This window comes from Sceloporus occidentalis, unplaced genomic scaffold (genome assembly GCF_023333645.1).
Source record: "Sceloporus occidentalis isolate IW3139 unplaced genomic scaffold, rSceOcc1.0.p SCAF_2, whole genome shotgun sequence".
In the NCBI taxonomy this organism is placed as follows: Eukaryota; Metazoa; Chordata; class Lepidosauria; order Squamata; family Phrynosomatidae; genus Sceloporus; species Sceloporus occidentalis.
This window is the reverse complement of record NW_028316982.1, coordinates 262,783,410-262,806,417: the sequence shown is the minus strand read 5'-3', so window position 1 is coordinate 262,806,417 and position 23,008 is coordinate 262,783,410. Positions and strand designations below refer to the sequence as shown.

General features: G+C 41.1%; 1 protein-coding gene and 1 long non-coding RNA gene across 12 annotated transcripts in view; one reads left to right on the top strand and one right to left on the bottom strand.

Annotated features, from left to right (window-relative positions):
* The window catches only part of PICALM (phosphatidylinositol binding clathrin assembly protein), an 82,675-nt gene extending 69,677 nt beyond the window's left edge, over positions 1–12,998 (bottom strand). For 2 of the 11 annotated variants that reach the window (XM_089512885.1, XM_089512881.1), the window contains exon 1: positions 12,493–12,998. In XM_089512885.1, the coding sequence (XP_089369011.1) occupies positions 12,493–12,622 (130 nt within the window). In that variant the 5' untranslated portion in view covers positions 12,623–12,998. The remainder of the gene's footprint in view (positions 1–12,492) is intronic. The other 9 variants (XM_089512880.1, XM_089512887.1, XM_089512882.1 and 6 more) reach the window with 6 other exon arrangements.
* Positions 12,999–18,884: 5,886 nt separating this feature from the next.
* LOC149320083 (uncharacterized) lies at positions 18,885–21,931 on the top strand. The gene is made up of 5 exons (XR_016279914.1): positions 18,885–18,942; positions 19,308–19,373; positions 20,293–20,349; positions 20,435–20,503; positions 20,599–21,931. It is a non-coding gene; the product is annotated as an uncharacterized LOC149320083 (long non-coding RNA).
* Positions 21,932–23,008: the final 1,077 nt, after the last annotated feature.

The window sequence follows — 23,008 nt, the reverse complement described above, 5'->3', positions numbered from 1 at the left end:
ACCATAAATATGAAATCTAAAGTTAAAAAAGGGCCAATCTTGATCACCTAACTAATCTGAAGAATAACCACAGCCCTTTACATTTGCCTTTTATGGCCAATTATTACTATTATGAAGCCAATGAAAAGTAATGTCCAAGCCATGCTGTTCTCTTGTCAAAGAAGAAATCCATAATTTAAATTAGAAGAAGAACTAACACTGAAGTAGACATCTTTATCTCAAACAGTGAAATCAAGGGGATGAATAAAACATAACCTTACAAATGCCTCCAATAATCTTAGATGAATTCAGCTGGGAAGGCTGTTTTAACTGGAGAAAAATATTTTTAACTGAAATATGTCTCATTAGGAGTATGTTCATTTGGCACAATGGGAAAACTGGTTCTGAACCCAAAGCCTTTATTACAGGCCACAGACCAATCGGCAACACATTAAATACATATTGAAACAATACAATAAAACAACATTCTTAGTTAAAATACTTGTCATCATACAGCGCAATATAAAATACCATTTATAGGGAACACAATTATAAAAACAAGTTAAAAATATTAATTGGCCATTTCTTTTTTTAAAAAAATGAATTCCAGTCTCCCCCTTTATTAATATCACAGATCATCAATATGCCATAACTCACACACATAAAATAGTATTCACATATGATAAAAGCATCAATTAAAAGTAATAAAAACAGCATTAAAATGGATGCAATTTTAATCATTAGACAGATCCATTTATTATTTGTGGGCGTGGATCGAAACCTTAGAGCTTTTAGCAGTACAAAAGAACAATTTTGCAGCTGCTTCTATTATGCTTTTATTGGAATCGCCTAGCAAATATGTCAAGTACCAATTCAGGACCAGTACCAAAACTGGTCCTGCTTATAGAGGACAACCATGGACATTTAGTCCAGCATTTGCCCAGAGGGGGCAATCAGGTGGTGGAAGGCAGCACACCGGTTCATGCAAACCTAGCTATTAATTGGTAAAACCATCAGGTTAACATGAAATCCCACAAGGATCTCCCTACTGTTTTAGTACTTTCAGGTACAAAGTTGTCATATTATAAACAAAATAACATTTTTTACAAAATACTGTTCCACAGTGTTTAAATATTTGAAGGGATGCCATATTTAAGATGGATTAAGCTTGTTTCCCGCTGCTCCAGAGACTAGGACACAGAGCATTAGATTCACACTAGAAGAAAAGAGATTCAACTAAACATCAGAAAGAACTTTCTGACAGTAAGAGCTGTTCAACAGTGGAATATGCTGTCTTGGAGTATACTGGGGTCTCCTTTGAAGGTTTTTATACAGAGGCTGAATCTGCCCAGATTCTGTGTTCCTGCATGGCAGAGGGTTGGACTGGATGGCCCTTGGGGGTCTCTTGCAACTCTATGATCCTATGATTCAATAAAGAGTGTATGGAGAAAGTATATATATTATTATAGAAGTCTTATGTCCCAGAAAATGGAAACATTCTTAAGTAGTTTTGAGCTATAGTCGTAAAGCTGATTTCTGAGATGGTGGACAGTAAAATTAGTACCTCAGAGGATAGCATTAAAAGGTACAAAATCACATTCCATTGGAGCCCAACACCAGTTACACTAAACAGGATCAAGATTTAAATGCTGGAAACATCAAGCAGACTGTGCTGATCTCTTTCGTTTGTGGTACAGATATACAGATGTATGAAATTTAACTCTAACATTATTTATGGTGAGTAACCACTGAAAAATACTAAGGTTTCAACTATTTGAACAAAGATTAATATATTTACAAGTGATTGTAAAAGATGTAAAGTCAGCCCTTCACATCCGCAAGGGTTCCATTCCAGACCCCCCCCCAGATACCCAAAACCATGGGACCTCAAGACCCATTGGTTGTAACGGCAGTGCCATGTGCACAGTCATGTGCACCACTATTGGGATGAATGGGGCAGTCCTGACTGTAGCTCTATTCACCTACTATATGAAGTAGCTAAGTGCAGTCCGTCCTCGCCTTACGCGGGGATCCGTTCTGGATCCCTCCGCGTAAGGCGAATTCCGCCTATGCTCGAGCCCCATTGGAAACAATGGGGCTCGTGTGCGGTGGCGCAGGCGCGCGCAGGGCGCAACAGGCACGCGCGCCCATTCAATTGAATGGGACGCGCCGCCCCTTCCGCCCTGCGCGCACCCCGCGGCTTGAGCGCGTATGCTCAAGGCTGCGTAAGGCACGCCCGCGTATGGCACGGGCGCGCTGTATCTTAAATTAACACATATGAAGTGAGGAATATTATTTTTCAGAGTTCTGGATCCAAAGAAAGGGAGCCCAGGGCTAGTGATCTTCCTCCCTCATCAGTTGATTTATATTGGCTAAGTTAATGTCTGAAGATGGCTTCTTAAACTAGTGAAACTGATTACTGCAAAACAGGACAGTCAACAGATATAATTTACAGAAGACGTGACCTAAAGATGAATAAAAGACTGTCTTACTTACTGAACAATTCCTTGTAATTTTAGACATAATTAACAGATCTGCGACGTGATTAACAAAGTATCTTTGACATTTTAAAGCAAGATAAGCTGTACTCCGCAAACCAATGTACAGTCACAAACGAGTTAAGAAAACAACGTAATTAATAAGAAATCTTTCACTGGTCGGTGAGATATTTTTGCACAAGCACAACTCTCTTATCCTTTCTACTGGGACCATGTTCATTCTTACTTTATGCTTCCCAATTACATGACTGATAGAAGCAAACATATTGTAGGCCTTTTGACCTTCTCACCCTCCACAAATGAGGGTGTATTACTTCAGAACTCACACCACATCAAGAGATATGGCAAACACAATGGCTCAAGTAATGGCTTTGTCCTAAAGAAAAGGAATATTGCTTCAAGAATTACTCAATACATTAATACAATTTGTAACAAATACACCAAGTTATCAGAAACATGTATCACAAAGGCAACGCATTTAATAACAAACAAAATATACTAGAAACCAGAAACAATAGATCAACATTTCAAAAAAACAATCCACAGATTAAATATCACTTGTAACAAACAATGGCAATCCAAATTTTAACAGAGAGAGAGACACACACACAAGTTGGCCCCCTATATCCATGGCTTCTTTATCCACAGATTCAACCATCCACATCTTGAAAATATTTTTTTAAAAACAATACATTCCAAAAACCAAATCTTGATTTTGCCATGTTATACAAGGAACACCATTTTACTATGCTATTGTATTAAATGGTTTTCATCAAACCAGTCTTGATTTTTCTTGAGGGAGAATCCTAAGGATTCTTCCGCAGACTGCAGAATGCTGTTTTTGATATGTTGCCAAAGCACTGTAAAAGAAGAGTCTACAGGATGGTCTTCAAGTTTTGTTTGCAAATTTGCCTGGAAGTTGTCTCTCATGGCAGCTTGTTGACTTGAAGTCTCCTCTTTAGGATGCCACCCCCTCTTAGGTTTGAACTTAAAATGAAGATTTAGTTTGCATCTTACGAGGCGATGATCTGTTTGACATTCTGCACTGGGCATCACTCGGGTATGATGGACATCGCAAATATTTCTCTGGCGCACTAGGATATAGTCAATGAGATGCCAGTGTTTGGATCGGGGATGCATCCAGGTTGTCTTCAAGCTATCTTTCTGCTGAAAGGTGGTGTTTGTAATAGTCAGCTGCTGTTCTGCACAAAATTCTAGCAGGAGGCGTCCGTTATCATTACAGTTTCCAACACCATGCTTGCCTAAAACACCTTTCCAGGCTTCTATGGTCTTTCCTACTCTGGCATTGAAGTCACCAAGGATAACGATTTTGTCTTCTGCAGGGACTTTTTGTATAAGGTGGCATAGGTCTGAGTAGAATTTGACTTTCTCCACAGGGTCGGCTTGCATAGTTAGGGCATATATACTGAAGAGAATAACATGTGGGAGGCGTAAAGAGGTAATGCAATCAGAGTGTCCTGTTGGCAAGGTTTCAAGTTTGGACACAATGGAGTTTTTGATCATGAAGCCTACACCTGAAAGATGTTTTTCAGTTTTGGGTTTGCCAGACCAGTAGTGTGTGTAGCCGGCACCGTGTTCTTTAAGGCTCCCTTCCTCGTGGAGATGAACGTCACTAAGTGCAGTGATGTCGATGTTAAGCCGTGACAGTTCATGAGCTATTAGAGCAGAACGTCGCTCAGGACGTCTACTATCTGCAGAATCTTGCATGGTTCTGATGTTCCAGCATGCAAGCGTCATTCTATTTGCACCTTTGGAGGCTGGTGTGTGCCTTTATCTCTTTGTCTTTGTTTGACCGCATCAGAAGATGCCCATTGGCCACAGCTAGCCAACCAGGTTGTTGGGGATGAGCTTTCTTTAGGCCACCTTTTCTAGGCCCCTCTCCATATGGAGCAAGCAGTGCTCTCCTTTAAAAAGGCTGCTTGGTCATTCAGGATGCTGCCGAACAAATACACCAAGACTGTCATCCCCGGTCAGTCTCAAGCGACCAAAGTCCTGAACCGCCTGCATGCAGGGGTGGGTCCGCGGCTTCCAGTGCATCTTTACACTTGCCATTTCGTCCCTCGCCTATCGCTACAGGGCTTTTTCAGAGATTGGATGTATGCTTCGAGCCTGTGCAATGGATTTTTCTGGTGGAGCGCAGCGTGCACAGAACTGGCCTCACCCTTTAAACCAGAGGTTCGTCTGCTGAGGCCTTGACAAGCATGGACGGTAGCAGTGAGGTCCTCGGGTCGTAGGTTTGATTAGAGTTTCCTTCGCTTAGATGGTTGACCTTACAGGGTTAGACGAGCAAGGACTCTATGTAACATTTGTCGACCTCACCAAAGCCTTCGACACTGTGAGTAGAAAAGCTCTGTGGCAGATCCTAGAACGACTAGAATGCCCCCCCAAATTCCTCAAAATGATCATCCTGCTACATGAAGGCCAGCAAGGTCAAGTCAGATATGGCGATGCTCTCTCGGAGCCCTTTCTAATAACCAATGGTGTGAAACAAGGTGGTGTTCTCGCTCCAACTCTATTTACAATCTTCTTCAGCATGATGCTCCAAAGGGCTACAGCAGATCTCAAAGAAGAAGACGGCATTTATATACGCTACCATACTGATGGTAGCCTGTTTAACTTAAGCCGCCTGCGGGCCCGCACTGACTCTAAACCATCTAGTCCGTGAGCTGCTTTTTGCTGATGATGCTGCCCTCGTTGCCCATACGGAAGCAGCTCTGCAGTGCCTAACATCTTGTTTTGCAACAGCTGCAGAGCTCTTTGGACTGGAAGTCAGTTTGAAGAAAACGGAAGTTCTCTACCAGCCGGCACCTCAGGAAGAACACTACCATCCCCACATCACTGTAGGCACATCTGTGCTTAAGTCCGTCCAGCAGTTCACCTACCTAGGAAGCATCCTCTCCTCAGACACCAAGATTGTTAAAGAGATCGATCACAGACTGGCAAAGGCATATAGTTCATTCGGAAGGCTTCACAAAAGAGTCTGGAGTAACAAACACTTGAGGCGAAGCACAAAAATCAGTGTGTATAGAGCCATTGTACTGTCTATTCTCCTTTATGGGTCTGAAACATGGGTCACCTATTGCCAACACCTACGACTCCTCAAACGCTTTCATCAGCGCTGTTTACGCACAATTCTAAATATACACTGGACTGACTATGTGACAAATTTTGCTGTCCTTGAGCAAGCAGGGATCACCAGCATTGAGGCCATGCTATTGAGGACGCAGCTGCGCTGGGCAGGACACGTTTCTAGGACGAAGGACCATTGTCTCCCAAAAATAGTATTCTACGGTGAACTCGCCATGGGTCAGCGTAAGAGGGGCGCCCCAAAGAAGAGATACAAGGACTCCCTGAAACAACATCTCAGGCTTGGCCAAATTGTTCGCCAACAATGGTCCGCCCTGGCCTTGCATCGGGAGGCACGGAGACGCATTATCCACGATGCTGCAGCTTTTTTCGAAAGCTGACGCCGAATGAGTCTCGAAGAGAAACGACAACACAGAAAGAACCGCAACCCGGAAACATCACCCAAGGAGACTTTCCGCTGTGTTTTCTGCAACCGGACCTGTTTGTCCCGGATTGGCCTTTTTAGTCACCAACGCGCTTGTACAAAGTGCGGGAGGAGTCCTTCCTGAATCTTCGTTCGCGAAGCAAAGCCAGAGAGAGAGTATTTAATGGTACTTGAGCATCCACAGATTTTGGTATCCACAGGAGGTCCTAGAATCAAACCCCAGAGGATAGCAAGGGCCCACAGTATATATGATGGTGAAAAATTAAGTGTTCAAATGGAACATGCCCAACAGTAAAGAGAATGGAAAATGACATGTGAATGACAACAAAAATATGAATGTTCAAACATTCATATACAAAAAAGTCCTTGAGCACTAAACCCATACAGACTGATCCTCAAACATATACTGTCATACCAAGTATCAAGCACACAGATCATCTAAAAAACTTTAAGAACTACCGAAAACTACCTAAAACATTTACTTTTACAATATTTGTGTCTTTTAGGATGTATCAGAATCAGCACCTGAAAAAAATGTTCTCCAAAAGCTTCAGAGCAATTCTACACGCTTCAATTTAAGTGGCAGACTGTGCGAGGTCTCCATGTTATATAATTCATCAAGACTTCAGTTAACAGCATCCAAATTACACAATTCAAGTCTGGCTGCAGTTTGTTGTAATCCTGTGAAAGCAGCAGTCCAATCCCACCAGGATTGTCTCTGCCAGATCCATCTCCCAGAAAGATTCTCTTCACTCCACAGTGTGATCCTCTCTTCTACTGCAATCCACAAAGCAATTATAACTGAGATAGAGACAAGCCAAACACATACTGTGCAGGCATAGCATACTTTTATTCCACTATCTAATGACAACATGTTGAACAGGGTAGAAAGACAAATGAAGCACTTGGTATTATAAAACACTGCAATAAAAGAATTTTTCAATCCGATGATTCCACAGAGGCAGCAGAGCATATGGTAAAAGGCATTACTGGGAAGCTGAAGTACTCCTAGTACCAAATGAATGTTGTCAGTTAAGGGATTAGCCATTCAATATCCACATGCTGCTCACAGAATGCAAGTAGATCAATCACAAAAATCACACTGTACAGTCAGGCTTTTGAAGTCTGCAGCAGTCATAAGCCCAGATGTTTCTCCTTGAACCTTATGATTCCTATTTTAATGGCATCATCAAGTTTACTCTTTGATTGCAGGGCAACATTGCAAGGTACAACTTGCCCATCTGAATCAGTGGGCTTTTTGTTTTAATGCTAAAGAGCTAATCCACCCCTGAGTGATAGTTATATAGGTATGAACAGAAGGCAGAGTACATAAGTCAGAGCAAACTTGCGTTATATTGGATCTCACGTTATTCTTATGACCTCACAAGCAGTATTCTGAATCAACTGCTAGCACCAAAGAATACAGAAATTAAAGTTGTAAGCAAAGGAAAGTTTACTCAGAATCTAGCTTACACAGAATCTTTATGTATGCAATGAACACACTAATATAACAGTTTCATTTCTACCACTGCTGTTTACAGAAGGAAGTAAAAAAGCATTTTTAGATGGAAGCTGCAAGGAGCTCAAAAGGCCATCTACTTCAACACCCAGTTAAACATGAGAATCGCTCACCAAATCCCAACATACCTCAAGCCACAGTGCAGCAGAATCAAAGTACTGTACAACTGCATCATACTCATGAGTCAGCAACGCAAATAGCTCCCAATTACTCAAGCCATTCCAGACACCTGCCAAAGGGAAACACATCTTTCTCCAACCAGCTCATTCAATACATCAATCCGGGTTGAGGATTCCTTTCTGGTATCAAATACAGTGGTCAGACTTTATAAGCATGGTTTATCCATCAAGCCTTTCCAACAGGAATATTGTAGATTAAACACTTGAAGTTGTTATTCCAATTGTAATTTTTAATTTTGATTTGTTTTTAATATTCCAACTGAGTTTTACTACTTTAAATAGAATTTCCAAATTCAGAAAGTTTTACAATTTGTCATCTACTTCTAAATGTTTTAGAGATGAACTGATATATCCTCCTACCGAAAAACTACTGAAGCAGAGACCAGGACATGAAACATTTGTAGGCTAAGATGAAAGAGATCAGCTGGAAACTTCTTCAGCTTCAGCAGATCCAACTTCAAAACTACAATCAGAGAAAAGATTCCTACAGGAAATTTTCAAAACACACCTCATGCACCTGCAGCTCAGCTGCACATGAAACAAGTGTTCTTAAGCTCAGTGTTGAGCCTTTGTTGTTAATGGGTATCTCAACTGTGTGTATACTATAAATATTACAGAAAAGTCACGAAAACCTAAATATTGTAGCCAGAATACGTGAACACAAGCATTCTTCTAATAGGAATCTTTTGTATTATCAGAAATCTTGGAAGAAAAGGAGAACCAAAATGAAGGAAGCAGCAAGGAGTTTAGGATCAAAGGTGGAATGTAAGAAACATAAAGAGGGAACAAAAAATCATAGCAAAAAATATCCCTTCCTAGGTTGCTGGCCCTTTCTTCTGTAACCTGAGTGCTAAAGCTTGGTGTTTTTCTTTAACACCTAATACTGAGGTTCTCAGAACAACATAAATATGTAAACACATAAACACAGACCTCACCATACAACAAAATTAAAGGTCACTCTTCTCCTACAATGCTGCCCAAGTCATTTGTTATGAAGCAATAGCTTATCATTTCAGACTATTTAGAGCTTTCTAATGTTAAAATATCCAGTCATGTGCAACCCATTTACTCTGAAACTGCTCCCAAAGGCATAAGGCTTCAAAACTATTTTTATAATGTAAACCTGTTACTTAATATACCTTCCTGTGCACTGTCTTACAATCCAGTTAATGAAAAATGTGCAAGGACCGTTACATCAGAAACAAAGTACACTGGTCCCTCCACATTTGCTGAGGTTAGGAGTGAAGGACCCCGTGAATGTGGAAAAAAAGCAAATAAAAAACGTTATTCTTTTTACCTGAGGGAAGACCTCCCTGGAAATCTCCAGGTTCTCCAGTGCAACTCTATGGTCAACCTCTGGCAGAACTGTGCTGGAGGACCTAGAGATTCTTAGAGAGCACATATTAATCAAAACCACAAATAATCAAATCTGCAGAAGTCAAAGCCGCAAATGTGGAGGGCCAGCTGTACCTTAAAGTAGCAGTCACAGATTGTTTTATGAAATGGAAAGGAAAGACATATGAACTGGCTGTTTGCTCTAGAGATGTTTCAAAGTAACTTTTCACTCTAGACACACCAAACAGTAATGGCTTCACAGAATATTAACACTGAGGCAATCAATGGCAGTAAGGATTTTCCCAAGCTGGGCTGCTAAGACCCAAGGTGAAATTTCACTGCCTGCAATGGGTGGCAGACCAAGAACAGATACAGATACATCTTGTGTGATCCCCAAACACACAGATTAACAAATCCATATTTCAGATTTCAACAGGACATCGTAAGAGGAGCAGATAATGCCCCAAGTGTCCCCAAGTTCCTCAAAAAGATCATAACCAAATTAGACTTGTAACCATTGATAAACCCTCTCATATAGCTGTAGATGTGAAAAGAAAATGTGGGGTCAGATTCAAACATACATACTACACAAAATAATGAGGAACTGTGAACAGTTATTCTAAGGATGGGGAAGGGCAGAAGAGAATGGTTATTTCCTGCTTAACGTTCTGCATTATACAACTGTTTCATTACTATGAGACTCAAAAGATACAGCCGCTGAATAAAAACCTTAGCATTTCACATTCTTTTTGCAGCTACACAAGCCTAACTCAAGGGATGACAAATTCAAAGTTATCCACACTTTATTGCAGGCAACATTAAGAAAAACAACAATTTTGAGATGGTGGTGTCAATCTCTGTCCTTCAGCAGAATTTGCCAACAGTGTGGAAGCAAAACACAGAATTAAGATACTGTCACCAAAGGCATAAGATAAAGAACAGACAAGGTTACAATTAGAAAGAAATGGGTTTCAACTGTTAAATCCAAATAATAATAAAGATGACAGTGTCAGAAACAAGTGGCAATGTGTAATTTGGTGTCACTTTGAGAAATTACACAAAAAGATAATGGTGTTACTTAATGAAAATCAACAACAGCATTGAAGTTGTTTTGTTTTTGCTGAACAACTGTAACAAAGTTTAAAAAACATGCAGGTTGCTCTAACAGACTGTAAAGTGTTGTAAATCTTTGCACCTCTTCCAGTACTGTCCTGAGGTGCCACTAGCTAAGCTTTAAAGAGTTGAAAGAATTTAAAGGGACAGATCAACTAACATTTCTTGTTAACATTGTTGTTGACTGTTTATTGATCCATTTCCTGTATTGCTATGTACTGTATATGTATTATCCTACTTGTGAGTATGTATTTTCCCTGGATAATGATTAACCTTCCATTTTGAAGCCAAGCCCTCCCTCCAGTCCATCTGCCTTGGTCCAGGCCTCGGAGGTAGAGAGGAACTGCTGGACCTCTTACCCTTTCCCTCCACCACTCCCTTCTCCTTTTATGTCATGTCTTTTTAGATAGTAAGCCTGAGGGCAGGGAACCGTCTAACTAAAAAGATTGCATGTACAGCGCTGTGTAAATTTACAGCGCTTCATAAATAAAGGTTAATAATAATAATAATAATAATAATAATAATTTCTGACAGGCCTAGCAATGGTGACACTCAATTGGGAATGGGGCAATTCAAAGAGAAGCAATGAAATGACCAGCTGACTTTCAAAGGGGGATTTGCTTTTAAAAAGGAAAAGAGAAACAGGGCACAAGTGCAATGGGGAAATATGAAATGTAAGTGCCGGATGAGTCCTTCCTGGATCTTCATTTGCAAAGAAAAGCCAGAGAGAGAGAGAGAGAGAGAGAGAGAAAGGTAACATCTGATTCAGTGGGCCTTTTCTGTGTCTCTTGTGTCAAGTCCTTTCCAACTTACGGTGAGCCTAAGATGAAGCTATCATGGGGTTTTCTTGGCAAGGTTTGTTTGGAGGCGTTTGCCATTGCCTTCCCCTGAGGCTGAGAGAGTGTGATTTGCCCCAGCGATAGTAATATATGTACGAACTGAAGGCAAGGGTACATAAATCAGACAAACTTATGTGACACAAGGAAAGAAGAAGATGGCTGGTCCAGTTTGGGCATTATCCTGTGGGAAAGCCATATGCAGCCTCTCCCTCACCCAAAACTATTCAGAAGCATGTAACTTTTGAGTTGAGTTCAGCCATGAGTTTAGTTGAGGCTTGGCTTGGCTTCTCCTGCTTCTCTGTGAGAACAGCTTAACCTTTTCCTTTTCCGGCCAAACCACTGGCCAGAAAATTCCCTGAAGTTGTGAGCAAGAGAGCTCCAAGTAAAGAGGAGGAGGAGGAGAAGGAGCCAAGGAAAAGCATCAAAGGCGAGGTAAGGGAGAAAAGGGCAAATATCATAAAGGGAAAAAGAGCCAGCCAGGTCTAGGAGTCTGAGCGTGGGACTATGACTCTGGAGACAAGGTCCACACATCCCAGCTTCGCCACAGAAGCCCCCAGTGTAACCCTGGGCAAGTCACAATCTCTCAGGCTGAGAGCTTGGCAATGGCAGACCCCTCTGGGGAAACGTCCCAAGAAAACCCCATGGCAGTCTCGCCTTTGGGTCTAAGTGGGAAATGATTCGAAGGCATACAGCAGTCCTAGCCCATGTTTAAACAACAAGAAATGGGGGATGAAGCATGCGACATAGATAGGGGAAAATGAAGCTATGAAGACGCTGCAACAGACACTTATTTTTGAGCAGCAGCAGCAAATACAGGGAGAACAGAAAGGAGGAAAGGGGAGCGTCCGAGGTCCAGCAGAAGCATGGAAGTAAAGCCGACTGATCAGCCGAAGGCTTTCAACTGACGGAGCTGCTGAGGGACTAAAACGTGGAAGGGGGGCATGTTAGTTGAGTCGTTCTTATTAGCTGCCTTAGACGTCCCCAAGCCCCCCTGCATCCCCCCTTCTCTGCTCAGGTCCTGGAGGCTGAGGCCATCCATCTTCCTCCCTTTCGACTCCCCTGAAGCTTTCCCAGCCGGGCCTTGCCGTGACACCGGGGCCCAAGGACGACAGCCTCGGCTTGGCTTCCGGGGAGAGAGACTTCAGCCTTGATTTGCCCGAGGAGCCCTCGTCTGTCTTGTACTTTTGGGAAGAGAGTGCGGAGCGCTACTGAACGCAAAGGCTGCTGCTAATGCGAATGGAAGCTGCATTCCCTTCTGCTCGGCGGGTGTCATGGCTTTCATTTCTAAGCCTGTAAACCTGGGAAGGAGTCCAATTCCCGATCTGTAAGCCGCTCTGAGAGCCTTTGGGGCAGAAGAGCCTGGCATTGTATTTTGACCCCGCCTTTCCGCCAAAGCGAGACCCAAGGCGGCCAACAACGTATAAAGAAGTCAAGCAATAAGGGAGGGAGGGAGGGCGGGCGCCCAAAGGGCCTGGGGGGCTCCCGGGGCGGGACTCACAGTCGAGGTGCTTCTTCTTGGGGCCCATGACTTCGTGGGTGGTGGCCTTGCAGACGGTCTTGGAGACGGCCGAGCCGGTCACGCTGTGCTGCGCCGCCGTGATGCGGTCGGTCAGGCTCTGCCCGGACATGATGGTGCTGGAGGAGCAGGAGGAGGCTGCCGCTAGTCCTTCGCTGGGGAAGCCACTGGGCAGAAGGAGGAGGAGGAGCAGGAGGAGAGAGAAGGAGGGAGGGCGGTCCCGGGCGGCCCCCAAGCGCCGCCGCCGAGCCTCCGACGCCCTCCGGAAGGGAAGGGAAGGGAAGGGAAGGGCCGGGCCTGTCACCCGGGAAAAGGTCCTCCTTCTCCTCCTTCCCCGCCCAGCCGCTCTCTCCACTCGACTGCCGCCGCGGCCACCAACGCCTCTAGACACATCTGGCCGCCGCAAGAAAATGGCCGCCGCTGAAGCCGCTCTGGTCCGGACGCCCGGATCACGTGACTCTCGCCCTTCCTATTCCTTCCCTTTAAAACTTTATCCCCGCCTCCTCCATCTCCCTCCCTCCCTCCCTCCCTCCCCTAGGCCACGCCCCTCGCCGCCCCTGCCACGTGACTCCTCCTCCCCACCCCACCCCCTTTTTTCCTTTTCCCCCCCTTTCCTTCTCTTCCCTCGGCGTAATAAGGAGGAAGGCGGTGACGAAACTCAGAGACGGGTCACGTGGCTTTTCCTCTAGTCTCCGCCTTCCCCCTCCAGCCCCGCCCCTCGCCTCTTTTATTTTTTCTGTTATCGTCACGTCATGGCCACGCCCCTTTTGGGGAAAAGAGGCGGTTATTGTAACCGTCGCTCGCTCTGAGGGGAGTTGAGTTGAGGGCTTTTCCCGCCCAAAACGTTGTGGCAGCCTCAGCTTTCTTGGCTCCCGTTTCTCTGGTTGTTAATAAATATATACACGTTAAAGTTGTCTCAATTCATGGCGTCCCTTTTTGTATGCTTCACCACCACAAATAAAATAGCCACCTCAGTCGCACCTATTTCTCTTGTTGAATATATATATATATATATATATATATCTTGAACCCACAATTATTTTTTATATGTGTATATCTCCTTGGGAGGAACCCATAATATAATATGGACTAGCCTGGAAGAAGGAAGAGCCCTCCCTCCAATCCATCTGCCTTGGTCCAGGCCTCAGAGGGAGAGAAGAACCACTGGACCTCATCCCCTTTCCCTCCATCATTCCCTTCTTTGGTTTCATGCCTTTTAGATTGTAAGCCTGAGGGCAGGGAACTGTCTGATATAAATACCTAAATAAATAAATAATATAATATAATAATATAGTAATATATATTATTTTATATGATATATATGTGTGTATATGTAGCTTTATTTGGGGGAAACTCAGATATGTTATATAATAATATAACATATTGTTAATAATATATATATGATTTTTATAACTGGATTTTCCCGCAAGTAATGCTACTTTTGTGTGTCTATATACAAAATAGCTTTACCTGGGTGGAACCCACAATAATTATATATGTTTATATAGAATCGTAGAGTTGGAATAATAATATTAGTAATAATATAATAATATATTTTATTTTCATATATTATATATATATAAAAGTAGCTTTATTTGGGGGAAACTCACAGTTATTGTGTGTGTGTATTAAATATTATTAATAATACAATAATATATATTATTTTTATAACTGTGGGTTTCCCCCCAAGTAAAGCTACATGTGTGTGTGTGTGTGTGTGTGTGTGTGTGTATAATTTATTCACTTACACCACTTATACCATTTTACCACAGATTCTTTATCCATGGATTTAAGCATCCATGGCTTGAAACTATTCCCCAAAAATTCCAAACAGCAAACCTTGATTTTGCCATTTTATATAAGGGACACCATTTTACTGTGCCATTGTATTTAATGGGATTGGAGTACCCATCTTATCCCACTGGATAAGGTGCATCTACTCTTGAGTAAGAGGCCCAAATCTTGTGACATAAACTTCCCTGGCCTACAGTGGCTAGCAAATTCTAGGTGTATTTTCCCCCTAAATTGTTGGCTGCCTAGCACCGTCTCACATTTTCATTAACAAATAACTTAATTGTCAGGTAACTTTCATGATGAAATGTCAACTGAAGTCAATCACTTCAGCTGAAAATACTTTTGATTAAGGTGCCCCTTTTCATTAGGAAAATTTCCATCTTAACTGATTTTGATTAGTTAGTCCCTATAGTGACTTAAAACACACTACAGCCTCCAAATACTAATTTAAGATATAGCATGTAGCACACTGTTTAATAACCCAAATGCAGAGCTGTGTGGAGTTTATCACACGAAGGAGATTGGGGCGTTATCCCAAAAATATCTCAACCCCCCCCCCCACACACACACACACACATAATTACACAACACAATTTCAGACGACGTCACGCAAACACTGCAGTTAAACCAGACATAAAGTAGGATTAATCCACATCTTTTTAAGTTTGGAACTTTAGCGAAAATGCATTTTTGAATTTGCTTTATTTGCGAAACTGCGATGGTATGATCACCAAATTTACGTAATCTTCAGTATAACCCTTGTTTTTCTGGTTTTCCCATGGTTCTATGGGGCGGGATTGCTGCTGGTTGTGCCTTGGAGAAAGTGCTGCTACCCCCCCCCCCCCGGGATCGCGTCCGGTTTTGATATGTGGTTATTTTGCTTTTGGAAAGGGAGGCTAGGCATAGCATTACCCATTAATCGGGGAGACAGCGTTCAGGAGGACTTGATGTTGGCTGTCAGAATGTGTGGGGACATGTTTTGGTTTATGAAACCATATATGTATACATGTAGTATCTTTCCATACACACACACACACACACACACACACACACACGAAGACAGATAGTGTAATAGGGAGATAGATAAAGGCACCTTTCTATGGCCTGTTACAGACTGCCAAAATAAAGCTGCTTTGGGTCTCTTTGGAGGTATGCCATTTAAATGATGCATGGGTCCTAAGAGTCCAGAGGTCGCGCCAAAGCCACACTCAGGTGGGTTATAGACCGCCGCTTTGAGGCGGTCTGCTGCCGCCACCGTTTGCTCCATAAGGGAGCTGTCGCAGCCACACTGCGCGGCTCCCTTACGGAGCAAAAAAGAAGCTCCAAAATGGAGCTTCTTTCTGCGGCGCCTCTGTGACGTCGCGAGGCGCCAGGGGCGCATTCGCGACGTCACAGGCGCTGCGACATGTTCGGACGCACAGCGTCCGATACGTAAAGATGGCACTGTCCGTGTGGAACGGCCAGCGCCATATTGTACGGACAGAGTCCGTATTAGACCCAGGGGCATCTAGAAGAGACGCCCCTTTTTTAAAATGGGACGTCCTGCGGACGTCCCAAGTGCCGGTTTGTAACCGGCCTCAGTTCCTAAGCACTAGAGTGCAGCTTTGGTGCAGCTTCCGGATTCTTAGGATACATGCATCATTTAAACAGCATACCTCCAAAGAGACCCGAAGCAACTTTATTTTGGCAGACTGTAACAGGCCTATGTCTCCAACCTACTCACAATCCTGGCATAGATTGCCTTGTTGGGGTGGGAGGAGGATCCCATAATGATCTCTTTTGCTCCTTCCCAAAAGCCCCACGAGGCACTAGACCTCAGTGGCAGTCCAAAGCTCCCACTTTCTTGTCGTCACAAAAGGAGGTAGAAGCTGTGGGGCTCCATGATTTTCGGCTACGGGACGAGTCCCCCTCCGTTTGTGGACATGCGCAGTACGTCCAATTCTCCTTCATTTCTACTTTATCTCCGCTGTAAACATCGCTGAATATGAAATGCAACTTCGGGGGTTTTCCCCATTTTCACATTATTACGCATGGAATGTAAATGTGTGTGAACCTCATTTGTCAAATTGCATGTCATTTCCCCTTTATTTGTGGGATGATTTAACTATTTATTTATTTATTTATTTATGTTTAAAATAACCACTTGGTTATAATTACATTGTGTGGGATGGCTTAACTTTGCTTTAATGTCTCTTTAATACCGAAATTAGCCCCAGTGTGATAAACTCCTGTTTGTGCCACCGATGCATTAATGATACCTCATTCCTAAACTTCAGATGAACTCTCCCAATGGAGTCTGACTCATTCCTACGCTCAAGATTGTGACTGGTTGAAAGATACAGAGCAAGGTTTGTAGGACTTTCAACCTTGGTATTCCAAGATCTTGCCAAGAAAACCCCACAATAGGTTTGCCTTAGGGCCACCATAAGTCGGGAATGACTTGAAGGCACACAACACACATTTCAAGTGTGGTGCAGTTTTGTGTGTTGTGTACCTCTCTAGAGACCAGGATTTGAATTGCCACTCAGGCATGAAAACCAGCTAGGTGGCCTTGGACAAGTCCTACTCTCTTAGCCTCAGGGGAAGGCAGTCACAAACCTCTGAACAAACCGTGCCAAAACCCCTTGATAGGTTAGCCTTAGGGTTGCCATAAGTCAGAAATGACTTGAAAGTACACAGCAACAACAAATTCAAATTTTACAGTGTTTTTAATAGCATGACTAATAAATGGAAATAAAGTCTGCTTCTGTTGATTGCATAACCTTATCATACTATACTGTTATAACATTATATCCCCCTTTAACTATCATGGCAACTTCTCGTTCTCGGGTATTGTATGGCCTGCTTAACCAGGATTCTTTAAACCAGCATCTCCCAAACCTCCAAATGAGGCTTTTCTCCCTAACAGCCTGTTTGAATTTCCACACAAACAATACTGCAAGCAGAAACACAAACACATGATAAAGATTTTGTGTCCTAAACATCTAAGTGGAGCTTTTATGGGTTTGAATCATTCTACTGGGAATTAAGGCTGGGAATTTTAAATGGTGAGTTTTAAATGCATCTTAAAAGCAGATTGTTTTAACATGTGCACATCTTATGTGTTTTAACTGATTTTTTTAACTGATGTTGTTTGTAGGTTAATTGTTGTTGTTCCCTCCCTCGATCCATGGGGCGAGGCAGGTAAGAGATAAATATTAATAATAGTATTATTGTGCATCATGTGTTACGTTTCACTGGTATGTGTGCAGCTGTGAATGTATCTGGGACCTGATGCTTTGTGGAAGAGTACTCAGTACTGACAATGGCATAAAAGTTGAAACAATTGAGAATGTTATGCCAGGACATCTGGCAGAACTCTTAACTCTTAACACACATTTGGTGGCCAACACCTCACTATATGTTAATATGCTACTCCTTGATATCGCTCTGTGTGCTTCCACTGCTCCACCACCTGGCCCTCATCCATCAGTCCAAAAACACTGCCATTGTTATCAATTATCCACAACTGCTGCTCTCCCTAACCACACCCATTTCCAGATGCTTTTGTTGGCTTGCCCTCATTGTCTGCATCTTATTACGCTCCTTGTTTTCCCCAGCTAGGCCCCATCAATTCTGTAGTAAGTTTGTTCTTGCAATTATGTCCATGAGTATCTTTGGATAAAGCAGAGGTAGAAGCCTGCAGTTCTGGATCGATTTCAGAAGTCCCTTACAAGCAAATAGGTTAAGTTCTTCGGGATACCCCAGCAGTGGTTCCCCAGCTCATGCAGTCCACTCCTCGGAGAAATATACATATTTTCCGGAGAGTGGCTGCTGGGCTGAGGACACAGGGAGGGTATGTGCGGGACGCGCACATGGCCCGACGGAAATTTAAATATTTAAAAGGGGCATTTTATGCCCTTATAGATAGGTTTGGGCAAGATCCTCCTCCCTCGGAGCTTCAAAAATTCCCTCAATTCCAAAAGATGAGGGAATTGTGGGGAATTGCGGGGAGACCTCATCCAAGGGAGAGATTTCCTGCAGGTAATTTTTTTAATAATATTTACTGTTACTTAATAATGATTTATAAGATTAGATTAATTAATAACTTTTTCTAAATTGAAGTAGAAGTTCAACTTTAATTTAATTACTTCTACTTCATTAAACTAATTTTCCTTGGGGCTTTAAATTTGCACTGATATATTAATGTAGATTTATATATATATATATATATATATATATCATCACATACACATGGTTAGGATCAATATTGTTTACAGAAAACAATTATTATATCATTATTGATAATTGAATGTACTTTTAAAAAGCACATGACTTAAGCTCATCTACTTAATATTATTATTAATATTTTCATTAATAATAATGAAAATCAAGTTAATATGATTATTTATATCTTCAATTATATTTATTTCTGTACTAAAGACATATAGCCATGTTATTCGCTGTCTGTTCCTCCAATTAGAGGACAACATAGCATCAGGGTCACATAGTCACGGCCTATGCAGAATTATTATATTTTATAAAAATTGCATTACATGAAAACCATATATAACCTCTACAAAATTTCTTACAATGCAGGGAGGAATGCATCTCCACCTCCTCCCAGGGCTCCTGAGGAAATTCCTGAGGGAGACTTGGGTAAGTTGTCCTTTTTTTTAAATTTTCAAATAATCCAAAAGTAAAATCCTACATTATAAATTAGCAATAAAATATACATTCATTGCAATATTATCAAACAACAATGTTTCTGTATTCAGAAGTTTTAAAATTACATATGTGTGAGTGTATTTGTGAGTGTATATAGATTTAGCTATAAAAATAGGTGAAATATATAATTGGTTATGTTAAATTACATTGGCTGTTTAAAATATAAGCTAGGAATCATACTCACCTTACAGAACTTATAATTTTGTTTACTAACTTGTAGATAGCATTCATTATTGATAATAATAATGTGATGTTATTTCCTTTTGATCAATCTCATGATTATCATTCATATGTAGAAATGAGTGATGAGCAGCATCCTTCTCCCGCCCCATCATCCATCCCAGCTTTGGAGGATGATAATGGTATGTTTATTATTTGATATTTCTCATAGAGAATGCATTAATGGTATTGGATTTTAATGCATATATACATACTCCTATTATTAAAAATATTGGTTAGTAGTGTTGTTTCATTACTTTGTAGAACATAATGCATTAGTTCATATTTTAAGCAAGTACTACCTTGGTAACATTTCATTTTAATGCATATATGCATATTGCTATTTATATAAATATTGTTTAGTACTGTTGTCTCATTATTTTCCATTACATTATACATCTAGGCCTGATAGGAGCACTTTACATTGTTATTTTATTTTCCAATCCTTCAATTCCTGATAAGGGTCAGATTAGGGCCAACATGACATTACTAAATTGAATTATGCCTAAGGCAGGGATTGCAAGAATCAACATTTAAACCATTACTAATAGCTTACATGGCATGACTCCTGACCTTTGCAGGCTTACCTATGCAGTGGACAAAGGTCACCATTGTTTTGTGGAACTTCTCCACAATGATACATTGTAGTGTGAATATATGCCACTGTAACATGTAATAAACATTGCATATTATATATCAACATGGGTTAAATTGTTTTCATTGTTATCTAATTGCTTTCTGGTTATCATTGCCATGGAGTTCAGCAAGCATGCTACCTCTTTTGTCATCTCTTTGCTGCCAGAGGGAGGAATGCCTTGCTTGGCAATTAATTGGGGGAAATATCCATTACAAAATGTTGATACTGCCAACCTGCTTGACCTTCTGTGGCTTCCATTTCACAAAAAAACAAGGCCAGCATGACCTGTTGTATGACTTACAGAATGTTCATTTGTTCAGTTTTGCTAGTCAGACATGTATCAATGTTGTTTATAAAAAATTGAATTATTTTTTATTTTGATTAATATGTGTAGGCTTAACCATAACATTGTATGCTTTCTTCAGATTTGGAGAGAAGAGTTGCAAGGATGGAGACTCAGGTTTCCAGTCCCGGTACTAGCCGTGAGTATCAATCTGCACAGGATATTAATGAATGAAATATTGCTGATTCAAATGCAGTACACTTACTTATATATCATTGTCACAGATATGACATTGGAGCAAAGAGTCCAGGCACTGGAGCAACATATTGCGATGTTGCCTTCTCCTGAAACTTGTACGTATTGTTTACTCATAGCCCTTTTTACATGTAGAATATAACGCGATGGGTTGGCGAGTATTTCATTGTTAAATTTGTACTGTTCTCCACAGTCAGAAAGTTACAGGAGGAAGTGGATAACCTGAAGACCTGGTTTGCTGCCCACACTCTGGCCAGTCTTGCTAATTGAAATTGTTATTATGTTAGCAAAAGTTTTTTAATGTTAACGTTGTTACTGTTGATAGTTGTTTATAGGTTTTATGGTTTGCAATGTTATATCACTTACAAAAAGTTAGCTGTTGTACTAGTTTTATGCCAAGCCCATGTTTACAAGCACTGCTGCACTATGTCTACCAGAGGTGGTAGATTTCTTGTTCTGATCAAACTGTGTCAATGTCTGGTTAAGACATGTCACAGACCTTGTTTCAACAGCAAGGTTTCATTTAGTTAGTTTGCTATCAACGTATGATTTGTGTAGCATTTCGTATAGTGCACACAGTGACAGCACTACCTGTATGCCAAGCCAATGTTAAAAAGCACTATTGCACTATGTCTACCAGAGGTGGTAGATTTCTTGTTCTGATCAAACTGTGCCAATGTCTGGTGAAGAAATGTCAGACACCTTGTTTCAAGAACAAGGTATTAGTAAGTTATTTTGCTATCAACGTAAGATTTGTGGAGCACTTTGGATAGTGCTCACAGTGACTGCACTACCTCTATGCCAAGCCAATGTTTACATATGTCTATCATAGGTGGTAGATTTCTTGGTCTGATCAAACTGTGGCAATGTCTGGTGAAGACAAGTCACGGACCTTGTTTCAACAGCAAGGTTTAAGTAATGTTGCTATCAAAGTAACATTTGTGTAGCACTTTGGATAGTGCACACAGTCACAGCACTACTTGTATCCCAAGCCAATGTTTAAAAGCACTATTGCACTATGTCTACCAGAGGTGGTAGATTTCTTGTTCTAATCAAACTGTGGCAATGTCTGGTGAAGACATTGTTTCAACAGCAAGGTTTTAGTTAGTTATTTTGCTATAAACGTAAGATTTGTGGAGCACTTTGGATAGTGCACACAGTGACAGCACTACCTCTATGCCAAGCCAATGTTTACATATGTCTACCAGAGGTGGTAGATTTCTTGCTCTGATCAAACTGTGTCAATGTCTGGTTAAGACATGTCACAGACCTTGTTTCAACCACAAAGTTTGAGTTCTTTTTCCTATCATAGTAAGATTTGTGGAACACTATTATGTATAACAGTCTATGTCAATCTCAGGTAAAGACATGTCACAGACCTTGTTACATTACAGATGCTTGTTGTTATGTATATGTCTCCATCTTTCTTCCTAAAACTATATCAATGGTTTGACCGGGTAAAACATGTTAAGAATATGATATAAACATATACACATTTCACTGCGGTGAACCATTGTTACTTCCTTGGTGCCAATACAAATGTATATACTTATTGTTTCATAAAAAATCTTACTGATGCAGTTGTTTAATAAAGTTAATACTTTGTTACTGTAACATTTTCAACAACATTGTGATTTATTTTTAGTGCATAACAAATGGTACAACTGTTGTCTCTACATTCCACTCCTTTGGCTCTAAATGAAGTGTTCATAAAACCAAACATAAAACATCTAAATCCTACAGCACACAAACTAACACAAAACTCTAACACCTCTGCTATTACCTATGCACTAGTAATTTTTAACCTTAAATCCAAAAATAACTGACATGCAGTTACTAATCGTAATGTTAATAGTTAAATCATGGTGAAAAAGGTACAGGCTTCTTAATAACTCTAGGAGCCCGGAATTTTCTAGAAATTTCCAAGGCATTACTTGGCCCGGGGTTGATTGATTGATCTTGTGAACACTGTGATGTTTTGTTTTCTATTGGGCCTGCATCTAATTCATTTGTAGGAAGCTGTTGTTCTTTGCTTTGTACATTTTCAGCAACCTTTCTCTTCACACGCCTAACAATCCTGACTGGCTTTGACTCTCTCTTTGCACACTCCTCCTTGTATGTATTGGTAAACTCCTTTAAAACACCAATTAACTCCTTGAAATTTGACCTCGTTTCCTCTAGATATAATTTTTTCCATTGCATTTCTTCCTTAAAATGCTCATTACTGTTTTCCAGTAGACTCTCCACATTTTTCCTAGAGGTTTCCATCAATTCGCGCCCCAACAATTCATAATTCGATCGCTCCTTTTTCCGCCTAATTAAACAAAGCCTCTCCGCGGGGGTGAGTGATGCAATTTGCCTTGAAGAGTAAGTTTCTGAAAATATAAAAAGTGAAATAAAAAAAAATTTAAAAATTTTTAAAATTTTAATTAATAATTTTAAAATTTTAATAATTTCAATGAAATTATTGAATATCATTGACAGTAATGAATATGATTGTAATTATTTAACATGGGTTCTTCAAATATTCAAAAAAGTATTATTTTTAATAATTAATGCAATCATGGAGTTTTGGACCTGGTGTTGGGGGGAGGGAATAGCAA